This window comes from Pan paniscus, chromosome 6 (genome assembly GCF_029289425.2).
Source record: "Pan paniscus chromosome 6, NHGRI_mPanPan1-v2.0_pri, whole genome shotgun sequence".
NCBI lineage: Eukaryota > Metazoa > Chordata > Mammalia > Primates > Hominidae > Pan > Pan paniscus.
Window position 1 is genome coordinate 18,826,443 of NC_073255.2, and position 21,531 is coordinate 18,847,973.

General features: G+C 36.4%; 1 protein-coding gene across 5 annotated transcripts in view; it reads right to left on the bottom strand.

The window, feature by feature from the left end:
- Nucleotides 1-20,316, bottom strand: part of ETV1 (ETS variant transcription factor 1) — a 99,247-nt gene extending 78,931 nt beyond the window's left edge. The window contains exons 1-6 of one of the 5 annotated variants that reach the window (XM_008978692.4): nucleotides 16,589-20,316; nucleotides 16,294-16,490; nucleotides 16,034-16,165; nucleotides 15,112-15,199; nucleotides 13,667-13,714; nucleotides 4,455-4,508 (exon numbers count right to left, since the gene is read on the bottom strand). In XM_008978692.4, coding sequence (XP_008976940.1) covers nucleotides 4,455-4,508; nucleotides 13,667-13,714; nucleotides 15,112-15,199; nucleotides 16,034-16,078 — 235 coding nt within the window. In that variant the 5' untranslated portion in view covers nucleotides 16,079-16,165; nucleotides 16,294-16,490; nucleotides 16,589-20,316. Of the gene's footprint in view, nucleotides 1-4,454; nucleotides 4,509-13,144; nucleotides 13,466-13,666; nucleotides 13,715-15,111; nucleotides 15,200-15,705; nucleotides 15,922-16,033; nucleotides 16,166-16,293; nucleotides 16,491-16,588 lie in introns of those variants that run through there. The other 4 variants (XM_034963726.3, XM_008978691.4, XM_008978690.6 and 1 more) reach the window with 4 other exon arrangements.
- Between the last annotated feature and the right edge of the window lie 1,215 nt (nucleotides 20,317-21,531).

Genomic DNA, 21,531 nt, shown 5'->3' on the forward strand with positions numbered 1-21,531 from the left:
ATCTATAATATACCATCACTGGATTCCACATTTCCAATTAAAATATTTTGTAAACAGCAACAAACAATGCTCAGGGAAATTTTTAGAAAGTTCTGAAGTGCTGTGATTTAATCTCATTTTCACAATTTTTGGATGCTCTGGTCTCTATTATTCTACATGCATTTAAACATGTTACAGTCAAATGCATGTTCTATAATCTAGTATTGAGCAAAATTTTGCTCTTCACTCTCTTAACCTTCATTTACCAAAGGACTAAAGCAGTAAAAGCTAAGGCAGAAGCATCTTATTTCATTGAGGTATGCAAGGAAACCTGATTACTCACATTTTTAAAAATATCCCCATAGAATTTACAGACAGGCCACACAGAGGGGATGCAGTTTCTTTCTCTTTCTAGAGATAGATCCCTCTGCCCCCACTAAGCATACCCAGACGCACGAGAATCAAACATCTGCTTAAAGGCATTTTGGAGACCATCTAACCTCTCAATTCCAATATTTGATAAACTTCTGCATCCAGAAATCCTCTTTAGTATCTAATACAAATGTCCTATTCTTCTTTTTAAATCATTTCCCTCTTGTCCTTTCTTCGGTGAAGAATAAAATTAGCTGGTTATTATGATCTGAACAATAGTCCTTCATGTCTGTGAAAACCTGAAATAACATATCCTTCCACTTTTTTTTTTAAATTAGGCTATTTCAGACTTATTTTTGCCTCTGTTTATAGGTTTTTTTAAATTATTGTGTGTCTTATTTACATGTCCCAAAGCCATATTTGTTAAACTGTAAATATTCTCTAATTAAAGTAAAATAAACCTTCACAATTCTGAAAACATTTGGTTAAACTTTCATAGTTTCGGCAAGTTTTCCCAGAATGAGACTATACGTGCAGTTTTAAGGCATATCATATGTTTCTACCTTAAGAAAGGAATTAAGACTCTGAAGATGCTTAGGAGGAAATAAGCACTAAGAAGGTGATCATGAATACAATGATAATTTTACTTATTGTTCTTCTATAACATGTAAGCCATGCTGAATGTGACGTGTTTCTTGTACCCTCAAGAAGTTCACAATCTTATCAAAGACACAAATGTATCTAAAATACTATAATACAATAAATATAATATACAAGATGCTGTGGAGTCCAGCTAACTCTGTGGGGTCAGGGTGGCAAGAAAAGGCTGAGAAAGACTTCAGTGAGGTGAAATCTAAGCTGAGTCTGAAATAGGAGGTTCACCAGATTGCAAAACAAAAATGAAAAGTTTTAAAGCAAAATGAACATATGCAAGGGCAAATAGATTTAAAACAGCTCAATCTGCCCAGAAAACTGAAAAATTAGAAGGGCTAAAGTACAGAGGAAAGGAAAAGTCAGGGTACTGGAGTAGCAAGAGTTTAAACTGAAAGGACAGTCAAGGCCTGGGTTATAGAAGAATTTTCCGTACAGCTAAAGAAATAGGACTTTGTCCTGCAGACAGTTTAAGAAGAAAAGTAACAAGGCCAAATAGCTGTGTGTTAATGCTACTGCACAGGGTGGCTTGCAAACAGGGAAAATCAAAAGACAAGAAAACCAACCAAAAGGCTGACTCAGAAGTTCAGTCAAGGCAGAATGTAGGTGTGTGAACTAAAACAATGAAATAAGGATGAAGGAGAGGCCATGAAATTAAGATATTTTTGAAAGCTAGGATCAACAATTTGGTTAGCAATTTGAGGTTTATTGTAAAGAACCGAGGTCTCTAAGGATAAATATCAGGATTTCAGTTTGGATGGTGATGCCACTAACTTAGAAAGGCAACAGAAGTAAAAGAGCAACGTTGGTCAGGAAAAATCATGATTTCACTGTTGGACTTGCTGAGTGTAAATTGTCTGTGGAGTGTTGCGTTAAAGATTGGAGTTGGCGTGTAGATGGTGTTTTGTGCAATGCACAGCCAAGGGCTAAGGGAGCGAGTCCAGAGGTGTTGCCTTTTTCTAATCTGCACAGGGACACTAGCAGGGATCAGGTGAGGATGTCCAATGGACAGCTTCGGAGGGAAGAGCCAGGCTGGAGACAACAATGTGGAAGACATCGCTGTTCAAAGCTGTGCTGACCAATACAGTAGCCAGTAGCCAGTATCCAGACATGTCTAAATTTAAAATAATCAAAATTAAATAAAGTTAAAAATTCATTTCCTCAGTCCCACTAACCACATTTCGTGTGCTCAATGGCCAATGTGGTTCGTGGACACCGTATCAGGTGGCACAGGTGTAGTCATTTCCATCACAGAAAGTTCTATGGGACAGTGCTGGCATGGTGCATGTAAAATAAGAGGAAAGGGGCTCACACCTGTGATCCCAGCACTTTGGGAGCCCAAGGCGGGCAGATCACGAGGTCAGGAGATCGAGACCATCCTGGCCAACACAGTGAAACCCCATCTCTACTAAAAATACAAAAAATTAGCTGGGAGTGGTGGCGGATGCCTGTAGTCCCAGCTACTCGGGAGGCTGAGGCAGGAGAATGGCTGAGGCAGGAGAATGGCGTGAACCCGGGAGGTGGAGCTTGCAGTGAGCCAAGATTGCACCACTGCACTCTAGCCTGGGCAATAGGGTGAAACTCTGTCTCAAAAAAAAAAAAAAAAAAAAAAGAAAAGAAAAAAAAAAAAAGGAAAGGTTTTGGGACAGAACCCTAGGGAAAGAAGAGGTCCACAAAGAGGAGGGAAGGAAGATGAGTTGAGTAAGAAGGAGTGGTCAAGGGAGTAAAAAACAAAAAAAAATAAAGGAAGAAAATCACGCCAGTGTGACCTTCAGAAAAGAGTTCAAAGAGACTAAATATTCAATAATAAGAAAAGCTGAAAAGAGGTCAAATAAGAAAAGGAGTAAAAAATTACCTGTAGGTGGTTCATTTTACCCTGACAATTGGTATAGTATTGGAATTGTTACCAATTACTTTGGATGTAAAATATCAACGAGATTAATTCTTTTACTCAGACGACGTGTTTAGCTTTTAGAAAGAAGAATTCAGTTGCCCGTAGGAAGGGAAATGTTGGAAATATGACCATTCTCTTCCCATACTTTAATCAAGAAGGGGAGGACTTGTATTAGCCATCATCCTTCTGGGAGTGTTTCTAAGGGTGTCTAATTAAGGTCTATATAGTTGCTGAGTAAGTTTCTTGAAAGCCTATGTCAAATACCTGTATTTAGACATCAAACAGCATTATACAGTTTTCTTCTTGGATCAAAAATAAAGCTAATACAACAGTGGTTACCAGGGACTGAGGGCAGAGAAATGGGAGTTATTGTTTTACAGGTACAGAACTTCAGCTTGGGATACAAAAAAGTTCTGAAGTTGAATAGTGGTGAAGGTTGTACAACAATGTGAATGTACTTAATGCCATTGAACTACAAACTTAAAAATAGTTGAAATGATAAATTTTGTGGTATGTATATTTTACCACAGTATAACCAAGCTGAGTTGAAACATGTAACATGTTAGAGAATCTGGACAAAACCTTGCACAACCCTCTATGCCTGAGAAATTTAACATATCAAACATAAATGCTGAAAACACTGCCCACAACATCTGTTACTTGAAGTAATGCAGGTATTTGTATTAGAAAAAATAAAACAAATTTAGATGTCACCAACAGAACAAAAATGCATTAGGCCAGTTTCATAATTAAGATGGCATTTATACCCTTTTCCTTAGTATTTGCTCCTTTGGTCAGTAGTGGCAGTTAGCTGGTAGAATGGCAGATTATAAATATCAGCAGTAAACCCCAAGGCAACCACATTTGTACAGGCAAAACGCTCACTCTGCAATTAAGGGACAGTGAGTACTCCACGCATCACTCCTTGCGCATTCTCTGACAGACCCGGGAGCAAGGCTCAGGGAAAGGAACGCGGAAGGAGGAACCCTGAGAGAAGCCAATGGCTGCTTCCATTTGTGCTACTGCAACCAGGAAGCAGAAAATTTCAGGCTAAAAATTAAATAAAAGCAGGTGACAATTCATGAATGTACAATACTACAATAAGCCAATGAATGTCTGGTCCAGAATCTTTTATAAATTATACAATAACTAATATCAAGTAGTTTTTAACTCTATCTCCCATCAGCATCCAGGCATTTCTCTGTAAGCATATTGGCAAACTGGAAGTAAACATGTGCATGTTCATGGATCACACGCTATTTCCTCCCAAAGATATTTACCAATATGAAGAACAAGACCATCTTTCAATCAACTCAGTCTTCCTTGCCTACTATTTGGAGTTCTCTTCCGATATACAGAATTCAAGGATTCTGCTCAAAACAGAGTTTCTGCTGATGTCACAACCTAACAAATCAAATCATCTTATGGCTGTAAGTTAAAAAGGCGCTGGTACAATGTAAGACAAGACACTGGACGTGAAAACCAACCAAAGAGAAAGAAGGAAAGAAAGAAACCAGAAAGACAGAAAAATACAAGAAATGAGTCATACTATACTTACAACTTTCAGCCTGATAGTCTGGTACAAACTGCTCATCATTGTCAGGTACCTGAGCTGAAGAAGAAAAAGAAAATTAAAAAAAAATTAAGAGAGAAACTGCCAAAAGCATAAGGAATGTCAAGTAAAATCTGTCAAGTAAGATCTTCTTGGGCTGAGATCAAATCTATGATTATTTGCCAATGAGCTCCTATTTAAAATGGTATTGACAACACTACTTAGGAGGAGAAATGGAAGGGGATCATTGATGTCAACTAGGAACCATATATATGTCAGAAATAGGATGATGGCAGGTGTATTCCCTCCGAATTTCACCTGCCAGATGGAAATAAAAGAGATGCAAAATAAAGAAAGCTATAGAATTTCCATTTTCTGCATTTTTTTTTCAAGAATAGAGCAAAAGCTATTTCAATTCACCCACTGCCAGTGTGTAAGCAGCCCATTTAAATTAACCACACAATTATTTTAAGTGATGTGCAGTTATCACACACATCTCTCTGCTTTTTTAGAAACGTCTGCTGGTATGTTCTCTGTCCTGCAAAATACACCATATTTTAAGATGCTTGCACTGAATTTTGCCAAAGTATGCTACAAAGGTTTTTAAACGGAAGAATGGTCCTTGATTTGGCTCATATATAATAAAGTATTATATTTCAAAGATTATATTCACATTAATAAAATAACAAACAATAACACAAATGTCATCTTTTCATTCAAAATATTTTCCTGGCAACTACTAGACATTAACAAAAAGAATATCACTAGTTTGTCAGTCCTAATGTCAAAAGACGTTCCTATTTTTAGTCAAGGAAAAATACTGAATAGCAAGGACTTAATGCATTTGGCAGCAATCAAAACACAAGTGCATTTTTCACTTCTAAAATGTTTTCATCACAGTTGATTTAGACATCGAAGTAACCTATTCCAAACTGAATATTAGTAATAAGCTTTCACAAACACACATAAATACATGCAAACACACACACACACACACACACACGCCCAAAAAATAGAAGTTAGGTTACTTTTAATTTGATAAAAATATAATGAATTATCATCCTAATTAACTTTAGCTGTCATTTGACTAGGTAGTATTACTTTATTAGTGTTATGTAATAATGAAACTTTTTTATCCAGCCAAGTCATATTTAAATAGATGTTAATTAACTTTCTTAAATGAGCCTATTCTGCATGAGGAATGCTTATTAAAATAAACAGTCTCTTTTGAAAATGCTTCAGGTTGGTAACTGAATGGCTTAAGAAAAAAATCTACATAAAAAGGAATTCTACATTTTAAAAAAATTTTATATAAAAAAGAATACAATATACAGAATTAAAGTTTCTTTTTATTAGTTTAATATTATTGTTTAAAAACAGACATTTGGCTGAATAAAATTTACGTTATATTATGAAGAGCATAAGAATCTGATAATTGTGCCTGTTATAAAAATGTATGCAGTTTGACATTCAACTGTTTTCTAACAACTCTCTTCTGTACGCCAATAATTAACCTTATTACGAATGCACTCTACCCCCGCTACCAAACAAAATCAAACAAATTAATAAATTTTTCAAGTTTTAACTGATGCCTATTTGATCAGCCTATATTGCAAGGAGAATTTTTTTCTCTTCATATTGCTCCAATATCTGATACTGTGGGTAACAACTTCAAAGTTAGCAAACTGCAAATCTTAATTCTGTGACATGCTAGTTGTGCAACTTTGGTTAAGTTTCTGAACCTCTTAGAACTGAATTTTACTTATCAGTTTACTAGTGAAAATACAGTTTTTTGGTGAGGATTAAATGGAACAGTCTAAACGCAATGCCAGCTACTCAAGAAATGTTCCTTATTTTCTTCTTTCCAGTCCTCTACCCACCAACCCTTGTCTTTCAAGTCATCCACAAAAAAGTACATGTCATTGCAATGCTCAGTTTAATATCTTTACTTCTAATGAAGTCTACTAGAGAGGCAACGAAACAGCTAAAATCTGTACATTAGCATTCTCTCAGCTATTAACACAACATATTTTTTTGACACTGCAGAAAAAAATGTTCTAAAAGATTCATAAATTACAAGGCGAAGGGTGTGCTTTCAAATAAGTCTTCATATCAAAAAAATTACAAGTGTTTTAAATATGTATTTAATAAATAACAGCAAGTACACAGATTCAAATCCTGCACATTTTTCCCATTATATCCTTGTTTTGGTTTTCCCTCAGAATTAACAGCTAAACAGATATAACTATTGAGATGCAAATGTATCAACCACAACAATTACTGGGCTTTTAAAAAGCCAACATTTATAAGAATCTAATAAAAACATAATATCCCTTTACAGGAAAAGTTAAAAATAGCTGGTGAGTAACAAAAGTATACTTGTAACTGAATATGATGGTATGAATGTCCTAAAGGTCTTTTGTTTGTTTTTGTAGCATCGTAAGCAGATTTGCAACTTCCTAATATATGTCACTGCAAGAGCAGCACAGACTCACTGATGGATGTGTGATGTGTGCTGGAATATGTGTGAGGAAAAAAGGGCCAAATTTTAGGAGTAGAATAATCTAGAAGTTATACCTCGCAAATATACAGAAAAAAGCTACACAATAACAATCTGTAAAGAGTAAGAATAAGAATTCCTATTTCTGTTCTAACTCCTTAACATACTGAATAAATACTTCACACTTACTCCTGAACATATTACAGAATTTTAACAAAAAACATATGACTCACATTTTCACAGAAGCTAATCTTAAGAAACTGAATAGACCAAACGAAGCAGCATGCTACTTAAATAGACAAAGGCTTAAGTATACCTCTAATTTCAAGTTACAGTAAACGGAAAGCAGTTAACTAAAAACACAAGTTGGATCTAGGCAAGGAAAATATGACAAAGTATTGCCACACTTGTATCATACATTTCCTTTTTTCTTCAATTCAGGGGAATACTGTGAAGGAGCAAACTGCAGCTGCCTGAAAATTTGCAGCAAGCCATACCAACTCCAAAGTTGAAAATTAACAATAGAGGTCAACCTAAAAAAGCAATGTTTTTTCCACTACTATCTATTATAAACTGTGCTGGATATAATCACCTTTGGGGAATGAAAATGTTTCCCCACACTATGTAATTAAAGACGAAGGGGAAGAGGAGGAAAGGAGAAGGGGAGAAAGTATATACCAAAAGACCAATAAAATGCTTTCAAGGAGATTAAGCATGTGGATTTTATTGGTAATAGCTGGAGCGGCTCTATCAGTTCATTGCACATTAATAGACCAGTTGCCATCAAGTCTCAGGATCTCGGCTTTAAAAGGGCAGTATCTGCACTCTCAGCTATTTGTTTTACCTAGATTATTATCCATAGTTGTTTTACTGTTTTCTGTCTTTTTGCTACGTATCAATGCATATTATCAGAAAGAAATTCATAAAAATATTAATCATGACCTATATGTCACAAACTCACCGATTCTCCTTTTTAATTTTAATACTTTTCTTAACTAATATTGCCTTAGGGATGGGTAATTTTAAATATAGCTTGCCTTTATGTTATGCTTATTTTTAACTTTCAAATGAAAAAATAATCATTACTTAAGAAAAAGTAAGCGATGAAAAAGTTTCCAAGGTTGGCTGCAGGGAAGCGAAAACCCTCCTATTCTTACAAACTATGTGCCTGTTGGGTTTTTTTTTAAAGCTAAGGAAAAAGTGGAAGAATTACAAATAAAACAAACGTCAAGTATAAAAGGGGTTAATATTTAATTAAAACCAGTTCTATCCACTGTAACAATGACCTGGAGCCAAACAAGGCGGAAGATGTATGAGTCATTCTTTCTGCCCGTGAATGAGACAGCTGATCTCCTCAGCAATTCCTCAAGACAAGCAGGCAGAACTGGAGATCTGCCTCCATTCACAAAAACACAGTCCAGCATATGAGCCATGTGGCCCAACCACAATCTTTTCATGTCACACCCTTCCAGGGAGCTAAAGCAAGTAAACTTGGACTTGCAATATAAACACACCAATTTTATTGCTCTGTCTCAGAGCTCAGATCCATTAAAGGAACACATTTAAATAAATGACAAGTTTACAAAGTTACATACATACATATATACATACATATATATATACACACACACAAATACATACATGCATCCTGCTTTACAGAGTGACTTGTTATAGAAACTTGCATGTATAAAACTAAGGAAGAAAAAAGGAAAAGACAGAAAGATGCAAAGAAGATTTCAAGAAAGGGAAAAGAAAAACCATTACGGAAATGCCTTATTTTTCTTGCCTATTATCCAACTATTTTTATCATAAGAATACTGTAGATTGTTTGCTGAACTTTGTAGCATTTCTCTTTGAATCAAAGAGTTAGAAACAAATATCTTGTGAGAAATTTAAATTTTATTTCAAATAAGAAGTAAAAAAAGAAAAATCCACCTTCCTACAGTGGTATGCTGTTTAATCCTAAATTGAAGCTACAGGCCATGGAACAAAATAATCATGAGTCCACTAAGCTTGGTTTTATACCACATCCACTTTTAACATTAAAATGATTGTACAAATGTAAAAGCATTAATTATGCAGAAGTATAAACATATTTAAACATACAAAAAAGGAGGCAACTTTCCAATGACAAAACACCTTTAATACTTGACCAAGGCATTATTTCCATATTTCTATATTCTTACTATAACAGTAAAGTTTTAGTCGTTGTGTCAAATCAGCTTCAATTCCTAACTAAAATTGACCTGCAGTAACTTGAAAACTTAAGGGAAGCTCAGAGCCAACTAGCCGTTGTTTCTAGCCAAATATTTTCTCTAATGCTACAGAGGTCTGACTCTATTATTATTTTTGTATTATAACATTATACACAAGTCAAAGGGAATAAAGTTATACTACAAAATGTAACAAACTGCACATTTCCTATAACTGAAATAGAAAAGCTTAGCAATATTTTATTTATTAGGATCCTCTGGAAAAACTACACTATACTATACCAAATCCTATTTTTCTATTTTTAAAAAAATTTCTATTTTGTAAATAAAACATGGATGAAAAAACATTTATGCAATTCCAATGAATGTTTAGAAATAAAATATACTTTATCTGCTGTCTTTAAGTCAAACTCAAATGGGAAGTCTTTCTCTCATATTTTAGATTATTTTCTAGCACATCAAAAAGAGGGGTGATAGCCCATCCTCTCCCCGCCCACACACACATGAAATTATTGTTGTTCAATTATAAGAAATTATATGGACTTCTGTAATTCAATGCTTAATTCTAAATTCATGTTTTATGTAAACCACATAAAATAATGTCGTTTTTAAAGCCTTTAATCCTTATTGCACCAAGTGGGGGAAAACAATTCATGAGCACATAACCAATTTTATGTTCCATTAAAAAAAAGTAGGATTTCTGAAAAATAAAAATGAGTGTATTATGACTACTGTATATTGTGGATGACATTACACATAGTGAGTAACAATAGCACATATTACTTATGATTTTGAATATAAATTTAGCATCAGCCATTAAAGCGAATTGAGGGGAAAGTAATGACATCTCTGCTTTTAAGTCGACCTGACTGTTGTTTGAAGGTCACATAAAACCAAAAGGAAAAAACCCTTATTCGTATGATGTAATAAGCTTTGCTGTAGAAAGGTTGTTCTTGCAGATAAAACTCCTACTCGAAGTGTGGCGGCAGCACTAAACTTGACTCAATACAAAACCACTGAAAAACATTTTACCCTGAAGACAGAGAATATTGTTGATGAAAGTGAACCTGAAAGAACATCTAGACCAGAAACAAACTAACAGTCAAGAGAGCAGCTACACATTTACATCAGATATATACTGAAAATTATTATTTCCCTTTAAGTTGTGTTAGTAGGTGAGCTTTAAGAAGCAAATTTGGAAGAATGCAATCCTGTCTTAATTTTTTACATCTTTCTATTTTTGTTCTGGATACACAAGAGGTTCCATTTTAACTATGACTTTCAGGTTGTTAAGAATAAGACATCACCGTGATGTTGATAGAATTGATATTTAAACTCATTATTTCATGGGATCAAATAATTGCAATTGCCTTTCTGTCAGTAGCAGTCTAATTTAAAAGACAAAGAATCAATAAAGAATTGCACATAGTAAAATTATAACATAAAGTGACTATGGCAACATTTTAAAATTGGCATATTCCCTGACTCTTTTTTTTTTAACTACTGTGGTTACTGAAAACATTAACTTTTCAGTTTTCTTCAGAATAAGATAATTGTTTTAAACTGTGTTTAGATGTTAAAAAAAAAAAAAAACCTTTAAATTGCAGTGTTATTTCTTGGGAAATGATATTAATGTAAAGTTATATTCTCCACCAACATATTTAAATCTCTGTATGGGAATTAACTTTCTTGGTAGAATGCAAGTGTATTTTTACAGAGGACTTTACTGAACTGAAAAGACTGGTCCCATCCCAACCCTCAAACAGTCCTGCCTTATCTATTCCAACTTCCCCTTAGAAATAAAAGAAATTTTATAATCCATAATAATTACCCATGACTAATCCATATTTTGCATTTGGGGTAAAATTTATGAATAGTCTTACAGAAAAAAACAAACTAAACATGCTAAGATATCATTTCACAAATATTTGAGGACTTTTATAATTTTTCAAAAACACAATTATCATATGACATATGACAACTAACTTGACTCTTATGTCTAATAAGGTTTTTAGACCTGTTTAACTTCCCAGTGGAATTCTAACTCATGGGAGAAACTTGATTAACTGCCAATGATCTTTTTTAAAAGGGTCAAGATGTCTTAAAATTCCATGGTCACTTTCTTGGCTATGGAGCATTATGAAAAGAAATATGTAAACGGTTCATGGTCTGCCAATTTGGCAATGTTTTAATTTCTGGATGTCCAGAAAGACATAAATGGACACATCTCACTACAAATAAACTAGGGTAATTTGGGGATCTCTTCTTAGCTAATACCGTTCAAGAGGTGGGATAAGTCAAGTTAAAATATCAGTGCAAAATAATATATTTAATTTCTCAAAACAAAAAAAAAGTGGAGTCTAGAAACAAGAAGTTAAAAAGATCTCTTTTCTCACTATTAGGTTTTAAACATCACATTAACAACTTTTTACTTACATCATGATTAGATAAATTCACATAAACTGTTTTGAAAATGCTTAAATTATTCTAAAATGAAATCTTATCCATAGTTTGTAAATAGTAGTCCACCTGGGAATTCATATAAAACACTCGTGATTAATTCCTGAACTTAATTGAAATTATAATTCTTTTCTAAGTAAAGGTCCATGTTCTTCCAAATACATTGATCATTTTCTAGGTTTATTTTTTGTAGTGCTAAATCTTCAGGTTTGATTTACAGGTATGTTAATAATCCCAGAGAAAGACTATTCTCTGCAGAGTTTTAAAAGATAAATTTGGATAAATTATTGCAATCACTTATCTGAGCTACAAGACACAAAACAAGTCAAAAGTTAAAAAAAAAAAAGTACTGAAACTGATTATAAAATGGTAAGAGTCTGTCACAGATTCCACATTTTAAAATTCCAGGAACAGAGTTGCTATGCACATTCAAAATCTGCCAGCAAGTGCACTGACTTGGAATCAATGAGATTTAAACATCTAAGAACCAACAAACCTTCCAGAACAATTAAAATAGATATTTTAAGTTATTTTGGAGAAGCAAAAAAATTCTCTCATAAAGGTAATGTTCTCACAACCTTTGACTTTGCAAAACTAATAGGCATAAGTTAATACAAGAATCTCCATGCAAATTTTCCTTGAAAAACTTATATCTGAATATGACTTATGTTGCAATAAAAAGTAATGTATTGCAGTAAGTTTCATTTACACAGACTAGCAAAATGATCCTTAAATATAGCCAAAACTTTCAGTAAGTCTTACCTTCATTAACATATAAATACAATCATCCTTTCAAAGGACTATTAGGAAAGCTATTTAACTTTAAAGATTGATAAAGATTGAAAAAGCTCTTTGGAGAACTAGACTATCAGCAAAACAAAGAAACTTATTTTACATGCTAACAGCAACTTGATCAACTGCATTCAAGACCACCGATAAAACACATCAGTCTGCCTCAAAGTAGCTACAGTAACACCTGGGTTCCATTTAAAGAGACCCACTCCCTCCTTTTTAACCATCTTAAAATCTGTTCCAAAATTTGCATGTTTCCCACATAATGTGAACACACAAATAATACTGTTATACACTCAATGCTTAAATATCTATAGTTTTTCTCTTTGTATTTCCCACAAACCACACCATAAAATTAATGTTTCACATTTTTATGCCAAATCCAAAAGAAAAATTTCAAATTATGAATGCCAACAAAAGTCCCTCAACATTAGGCATTTTTGAAGTTGTATAAAGCTTTATGAAGCAATCTCATTTTCCTATAAAGTTGCATACGATAAAAGATATAACAGATTGCACCACAAAATTTTAACAAAAAATAATTCAAAATAAAAGTAATGCCTTTAAATGTATCCTTGCTCTATTAAATAAATCCTAACAAAACTGACAAAATAGCAACGGTCAATTTCAACAAACATAACATGAATAGTAACACATGGAAAACATTTTTAAAATCCTCATATCTCCCATTTATTTTAAACCCATAGATTTCCTAAGTATTAGATACACACCTAACGTTCTGTGTTGTGAACAAGGTGGAAAGAAGACACTTGCACTTAAATCTTGAAGCATCCCGTCCTGATGAACCCAGAGAAACTAATTTCTGCCATCAGAAAAGTCCTCCACCAGAACACCAAATAATGATATGCGCTGCTCTAAAGGAAACAGCAAGCCAGCCGGGTTCTGGCTCTAGGAGGTCTCTGGAGGTACAATAATATAAACCTGATCAATTGCAATTAAAATCTGAACAGAGGCTTAGAACTTGAAGTCTTGGTGCATTAGTTCTTGCCAAAAGCAGATGTGATTGTGAGCTGGAAGCAATTTCTCCTGGTAATTTGTGATGACACTGGGTAGTACAGCCCCAGAGTCCCCAAAGACAAACTCATCAGAGGCTCTAATGTATGCATGACACATGAGGTGGCTCTTTTAGAGCTCAATTAATTGGGCTGAATATTAAGACAGCAAGTTCAGGACTTCTTTTTTTTCTCCTTCTAGAGTTGCTTTCCCCCCTTTTAAAGCAAATTTTGCCTTACCTTCTGCAAGCCATGTTTCCTGTAATTGACTTAGATCTTGAAAGAGTTCTAAAAAACAAGTCAAAGACATAAACATAAGATTTGCAAATCTTTAGTCTTCATTAAATGGAAATGTTTGTCATGAAATTGGTATTAAATATAAATTTAATTTCAAGAGACACAGTCAACATAAAAATAAAAAAAGAGGCATAACTTAAATATCTCAGTAATACTGCCTACTTTTCATGCCTATTAAGCAACTCTTTAAGAAATTATTTTAGTCAACTAAAGAATAAAGTCAATCATCTTTTCTTCTTTTTAACAAACAGCTTAATAAATAAGCTCAGGGATACCAGAATTCACAAAAAGGCTGAGGTGAATATGTGTCTGTTCACTGAAATCTTCCTTAAATATATTTAACTCTTGCTAAAATAGTAGTAGGGGGAAGATTACAAAGACTGAAAAGCATTTTATTTATATCTTCTGAATCTTACATAAAGTATATAATGGTACATGGTACAACTGTCAAAGTATTATGTTTTCAACTTCAATACCTCGAAACTAAAAGAAACCACTTCAAATACAAGTTTTTAGAGGAAAATTTCTACATTAATAGGTTTATAAAAGTCAGAAAGATAATTCTTTGGCACCAGGTTCTCATCAAGTTCTAAACTATATGGTCATGTTAGGGAGGGAGGGAGGGAGGTATTTAAATAGTATGAAGATTTGAGGAAGTTTCAGAATTCAGTATATCTAATTAAAATTGCCAACTAAACTTTGATAATTAAATCTAAGTATATTAAGTTTATTATGAATGTCCTCATGGCTAAAATAATTTGTAACATACTGACATCCTAGCAACAGTTCATAAAAAGAATCTGCAAACTAATTTCCCAAATAGTATTATAATTATTAAGGAGTCCTTAAGTATGATTCAGTGAACACATTATGGTCGATAAACAAGGTATTATGACCTCACAATTTAGTCATCAAAATCACCCTTGAAAATTCTGTTAATAGTAGATGGTTTTAGTGTAAAGGAGGTGGGAAACCAAACAATCACTAATACTGTTTAACTTGTAATAAAGGAGAAAGAAAAAAGTAAGCAGTGTACATAGCTGCTGAATTTGTCCCACTGTATTGGATATTTTTAAATTGTTATCTTAGTGAATGGGGTGAGTTATATGCCACATGGACAAAGGTATTTAAACACAAAACAATGATTAAAAGAAGGTTGTCATTGAGAAGTTTTTATTTCCTTCTTTCATTACTTTGTGATAGGACCATAAAATAGTCTCCCATGCAAACTGCCACATTATGTAAATCGTTCCAAGTTAAAGTCTTAGTTAAATTCAGTAATTTCAAAGTTTATTATTTTTAAGATAAGACTGAAGTGCTCCTTTTCTTTTAGCAGGGTGGAGAGTGTAGGTAAAAAAATGGGGATTCAGCCCAAAATCAAACCTCACCTTCTGAATCATGAGCCAGATCTCTGTTAATGAATTTTCTTTTCCTGACATTTGTTGGTTTCTCGTTACAATTTCTCCCACGCTGACTCTACAAAGGGAAAGATAAAATCCTTTAAAAGAATGTAAACCTCAGATCACACACACGCACACGCGCGCACACACACACACACACAGACATGCATACATAAGTCTAATGGATCTTCTCTGAATAGAAAAATAGAAGTCCATAGTATCAACTCTAATATTCATTTTCTCACTTATTTGACAGTGAAAGCTTATGTTAAGCAGGCAGGGACAGTTGCTTCCCAGTGCCGATCTTAGCACATTACTATTTATCAATCATATATTCATGGTATCTCAGCATCAAAACAACCTGAAGCATTTACACTTAAAGTTGTTTTTAGGCTGGTTCAATGCTAGATTAAAACAGTGGGTTTTATTCTCTCTTGGACAGCCCCTCCTCCCCACCCCACCCCCACACAAAAAAAAAGCAAAAAGAGTAGAGAAATGAAAAAAAAAAAAAGAGAAAATGAGAAAAAAAAAAAGAAACAAAAACACCCCATATAAACAAAAAGTGTCAGCATTTGTCTCAACTTCATTCTTTTCAATGTGGCAGACAAACCCAGCCAAAAACTTTGAGTGCAGCAGCTGCTGCTGCCCTCCATCTCCTCTTCCACTCATGTTGGGCACTTTAATCAGAAAAAGGGGTCTTAAAAACAAAACTATGCCTTATCCAAATCACTGAAAGGTAAGCTCATTTTGAAGACTGGGCTTCTAGAAGCAGAGTCGCCCTACAGTGGCAACAAAGCAGATAAGTATCTGCAATCCCAACCCCCGTGCCCCCTCCCTTCTCATTTTCTCCCTCTCCCCACCCCCGACGGAGTCAAGTTTATAAACAGCAACTTTCAAACTGATCACTCACATTGGTGACCATGTAAGGCACTTGCTGGTCATAAAATCCATCCATGCTGCTGCTCTTCGCAAATCTCAGCTCAGTATTTTATATTTTGAGCATTTAGCTGGAGATTTCCTCAGGATCTGGACTTCTATCAACCTAGAGGGGAACAAGATGGCTTTTAGGCTTAAAAAAAAATCATGAATGAAGCTCTTGAATTTGCATAGCTAATTACCCTCCGACAGTCCCATTCACAAAAATAACCCTCCCTACACCGCCTCCTTCACCTGGATCCAAAGAGAGCCAACAGAGTTCACAATTTACATATTTTCGGTAGTAGCAAAAATCCGAACAAGAGGCGATGTATTTATTTACACTCTCGATGTTTCCCTGCACGGTCGGTGTACCCCGGGCAGCTCTGATTCGCAAACGTGTGCAAAACTAGCAATGGCGATCAACGAGACTTGCTTTGCACCTAACGGGACTAAAGAGACGGAGACACCTCTTTCATCCGGATAGTTTTTGCGACCCACAACCATGCAATTATCTGGAGAGACATAAAAAGTTGTTGGAAAGACCCACCTGAAGGCCACGCTAGGCGAAAGGCTGCAAAAACTTCCCTCCAAATTTAATAAAAACATTAATTATAGCCCAGCACTTCCCCCTTGGAAGCCGAAAGCGCCTCTGACAGAGCTCAATTCGGTGGTTTTTCCTCTACTTCTCCTCCAGGGGCCTCCAATCCAAACTGATGGATCGCTTCCTCCCATTGGCTCCGCGTCTCTTTCACAAGATCAGATTTCGGGCTGTCAATCAGGCGGCTTGCTGCCCCTTCCCGCGGGTCTCCCTCGCCCCTCTGCCCTAGGGGGTGCTCGGCCGGTAGGCGCTGGGTCCTCAGCCTGGAAGCGCCACGGAGAGACTTGATTTCCTCTGTAACCCGCTGCTTATTGTTAAGGCGCCTGGGGATACTGAAACCGTGTGTTTCGAGTCGCCAGTTCCCATTATTGGGGTGTTAGGTCCACTATTGGGCTGGTTTCCTTAAAGTACTGTTGTGCGGTTCTGGTATACCCTTAGAGCCGCGATCCACAAAGCCCGTACCGCCTTATTCAGCTGCCCTCCCCTCAGGATCTCCAACCCCTCTACTCTTGCCCTGACTAGGAGCTCACCTCGCTCTCTATCCTCATTCCCACTCAGCTTTTGGCCCAATTTATTTTCCCGTTTTTCAAAACCCACCATCACCATTATGGTTTATCAAAACATTTTTTAAACAGTCATCCTCAACTAAAATTAGATCCTATCGTTCGTGGGACAGAAACATAAAGAATCTATAAGGAAGGCACCTAGGAGATGCAGAATTGCTGATTAGCAGAGGTTGTGATGGGAGGATAACAGAGCAAGCTAGGTGAAAAAGTATAAGTCAAAATGGTCCCTACGTGTGCACTGGGAAAAGGTACTTCCAGTCCACTGTGGCTGTGGGGAGTAGGAGGGAGGGCTTGGGGTTGCTCGTAAATCCTAGGACCCGCACGTTTCCTGAGCTTTTGTTATGTATACACGGAGGCGGAGGGTGTCACTTACTGTACTTGACGCTTTCACTTCCTCTCCAGCTTTTAAACAGCCAGAGCCCAGGGTTGGGGGCGAGCGGTGAGATGGCTCGGGTTTCAAGGACAATAACTAGGACGTTAAGCAGTGAGGGCTGCATCTCTGAAGCCACTTGCCCTGATCCTCCTATGGGACTCAGAACAGTAAAGCGTCACTTTAAGGAGCCAGTGTCCAACAGCGGACGGGAGGCCGCGGGGATAGGACCAGGGACTCAATGCTGTTGAAATTCATTTGTGACCAGAACTAGTGACCAAAAGACGTTTCCGGCAGCTGTTCCGCCCGTTAGGAAACGTGCTGCAGTTCTCAATTTCTATTTGAAAGTTTCCTTCCTTAAATAGAACGTTATGGAGACACATTAAAATGGAGTGTAAGAGCGCACAGCACTCAACCCCGGACCTGGGCAGGAGAAAGATCTACTTAAAAAAGAAGCAAACAAACAAACAATCAACACTTATTACTGGGAAAACAACCAATAACTATGGACAGCAAAGACAGACCCCGCGCATTCCCTGAAACTACTAAATCGGAGTTCACAACGCGCGCACCTATAAGCATTTTGAGCGGGAACTGCATTTTAACCCCGGCCAAGGAGAGCTTCCAGGAAGCGCCTGGGCCCCGAGGCTGAACAGTGAAGCTCATGGGTACTATCTGAGGGTGCAACCAAGCAGGGGGTCAATAACAAGGGTCCTCCACCACCCTGCACTCCTGGAATAACCCAGCGCCTGTAATCTGAGCAACAGTTTCCAAAGACCTTCTCTGCAGCCCGAGCCTGACGGGTATCCAGGGTAACCGCGAGGGGGCGGAGCTTCGGGTTAGGTCCCGGCGAGGTTCTTCCCGCAGCCAATAACGAGCCGTAAATCCCCAGCCCATTGTTGTTTATTGCTGACCCCTCAGCGCTCCGCTAGGAGATTGGCCGCTTTAGGGAAGGGGGCGGAGTCCCGCTCGCCCCAACAGCCACCTTTCGTCTCCATTCACAAAATTCCGGCCCTTCTTGGTCACGTGGTTGGGGGCGTGGAGGGGTAGAGGAAATGACACAACAAAGGCCCAAGTATCCCAAACCACAAAACTTTTTTCAGCTCGCTGCCTCCTCTTTGTCCTGTCCCTGAAACAGATACTAGATGAGGAAAAAGAGGTTGGGGTCTGGGAGTAATAACAAGAGAGAAAAAAATTAAGACCGAAATGAAAGGAAGGCTCACGTGGGGATAATTCCGGCGTGCACTGCTTAGACAGCTTTTGCACTAGAGGAGAGAAAGAATTGAGAGTGGGGAGAAAGTCTTAAGGACTGGAAACTTTTGCTTGCTGCTTCAAGTCATTGCTTTTAAAGGTGCAAACTGTTCGACTGTAGATGGATTTCAGTTTTTTCACTTAACATTCTGTAATTTTCATTTCTACCTTTTTTTGTATCCCACAGTGTCTTGTTAGTTTTTTAAAGCTTTTATGTATTATTAGTATTATATATTTTTAGGAATATTGATGGTTTTCGCTGGCTGATAGTTTTAGTTTCCATTTCCAAAGACTTCTCACTCCTTCCCAGGCCCCCATAAGCTCTGCGCCCCTTCTTCCTCCCTTTAGTGGACTGGCACTCTCAGGCGCTGCGCTGTTAGCCTCAGATTTTACTACGTATTGCGGTGGCTTCATATTTTCCCTTTTGAGTTCTTTAAATGAACTCATATCTTTTAACTCTTTGATCTTCATAGTAACTGAAAATGATGTTCTCGTGTGAATAAGCAGCTAGTCTCGCTACAGCTCGGTTTTGTTGAAACAGCCTAAAATTTTGAGATAAATGTGTCCCTCTTGCCTGTGAACGATTGAACCACCCTCTTTTCTTTCTCCCACTTTCTCTTCTGTCTTTTCTCTGCATTGATACTTACTGAAACACTATCTCTTCTGTACTTTCTATGCCTTGATACTCAGTGAGACACTAGCTTCTAGTTTGGCAGTTGTTTATCTTCTATGCTTGGCACTGGGAAAAACCAATAGACCCAGTTGCTGAAGACAGTGGAAGGGCTGAAAATTTGTTTTTCAGAAAATGTAAGATCTTGGAAAATATCTGCAAAGGCAGCTGTTCTGTCTACAAGACAGGAACATAAAAAGCTGGACAAAGTTTCCACTACTTTTTGAGAATGTCTTTAAAACATCAGTTTAGTAAATGCCAGTCCTTTTGAACGGAAAATTTCATTTTGGCAGGATTTCAGGCATAGAATGGCAGCGCAGAGGCCAAGAGGCTTTGACATTTATTTACTTGTATTTTGAAATCCCATTTGGATTTTGAAATAAGAGTTCTTGAGAGAAAGCTACCCCCCTCCAAAAAGAAGTCCATTTTTGAGTTTGGAAAGTTTTTAGGTTGCATGTAAAACTATTTAAATTTTTATATTTCCCTTGCTGTTATTTAATAAAGTAAAATAATATTCATTAGTGACTTCTCTACAGTTAACTTACTATGGCATTATGCTGAAAATGCATGTTGTTAAAGAAAGTGAATTTCTAAAAGCAGTTACAGAAAGGCAACAAGCTAAAATGGCGCTGCTTGTTTTAAATGGTTGCTATAATTAAAATCAAATGAAGTTTGCTCAAAATTGAGTAGAGTATTAAGTAAAACAGTAACTTTTAAAATTTGTTGTATTAAAACAGTATGTAAGGCAAATTGTTAAAGATCTAGTTTGCACAGTTACATCAAATAGATAAGAAAAAGATATAAAATTAAACAGCAAAATTGGCCAAGAAAATGAACAAGTGAAAATAATTCCAAAGGAAAACATAGAGTCCTCACAGGAGGGTGAAATATAATCAGTGGCTTCAGGAACACTGTATGTGAGGAGTAGTAGAAATTTGAGAGGAGGGGGGAGCCTGGGAAGAAGGTAAGGGTATCAAGGAAACTGATACTATGTAGCTGTATCCTCTCTCACTCTCAATACTGCCATTTTCAGCTGGTGACTATCTGTAAACTCCCTCAAGTAGAGGAATTGCAAACAACTTATAAATGTGGAAAAAAAAAACTTTTAACTGCACCCCAAATCAGTACATTATACTGTACACTTAAAAAATAAAGAATTTTTTAATTTTTATTATTTATTTATTTATTTATTTATTTTGAGACAGAGTCTTGCTCTGTCACCCAGGCTGAAGTGCAGTGGCGTGATCTCGGCTCACTGCAACCTCTACCTCCTGGGTTCAAGTGATTCTCCTGCCTCAGCCTCCCAAGTAGCTGGGAGTACAGGTGCCCACCACCATGCCCAGCTAATTTTTGTATTTTTAGTAGAGATGGGGTTTCACCATATTGGTCAGGCTGGTCTCAAATCCTGACCTTGTGATCCGCCCACCTTGGCCTCCCAAAGTGCTAGGATTACAGGCGTGAGCCACCGCGCCCTGCCTTAAAGAATGTTTTAACTCATCAATTTGGAAGGAAGTTTCTAATATACTTAGAGTTGGATCCTAGGATAAGGGCACTCATGTATATTGCTGGTTGGAATGTGACTTTTTGAAACCTTTTGAAAGTAAGCTTACAATGTCTACTAGACTTTAAAATGAACATCTATTAGACCCTAAAATTATATCCAATAATCCTCATTTGGGAAATCTATACTACAAAAATAAAAGCAATGGTGCATGAAGACATTTATTGAAATATTAGGTACCAAGGAAAAAATCTGGCAGCAACTTCAGTATCCACCAATAAGGAAATGGATTTGACAAAGTATGATACTCTTATAGTTTGGAATTCAATTATCATTATACACCTGTTAAAAAGTATGCTATATGGTTGGTTCTCAAATTTGAGATTATATAAGACACTCCTTGTTAAAAAGTGACATCCCTGGGTGGATTCATAGAGTTTCTGATTCCGTAGGCTTGAGCAAATCACGTGGGAATTCTGTTGCAGGAGGTTGTGTTGCAGTTAGTCTGTCAACATTTCTTTGAAAAACCGTGAG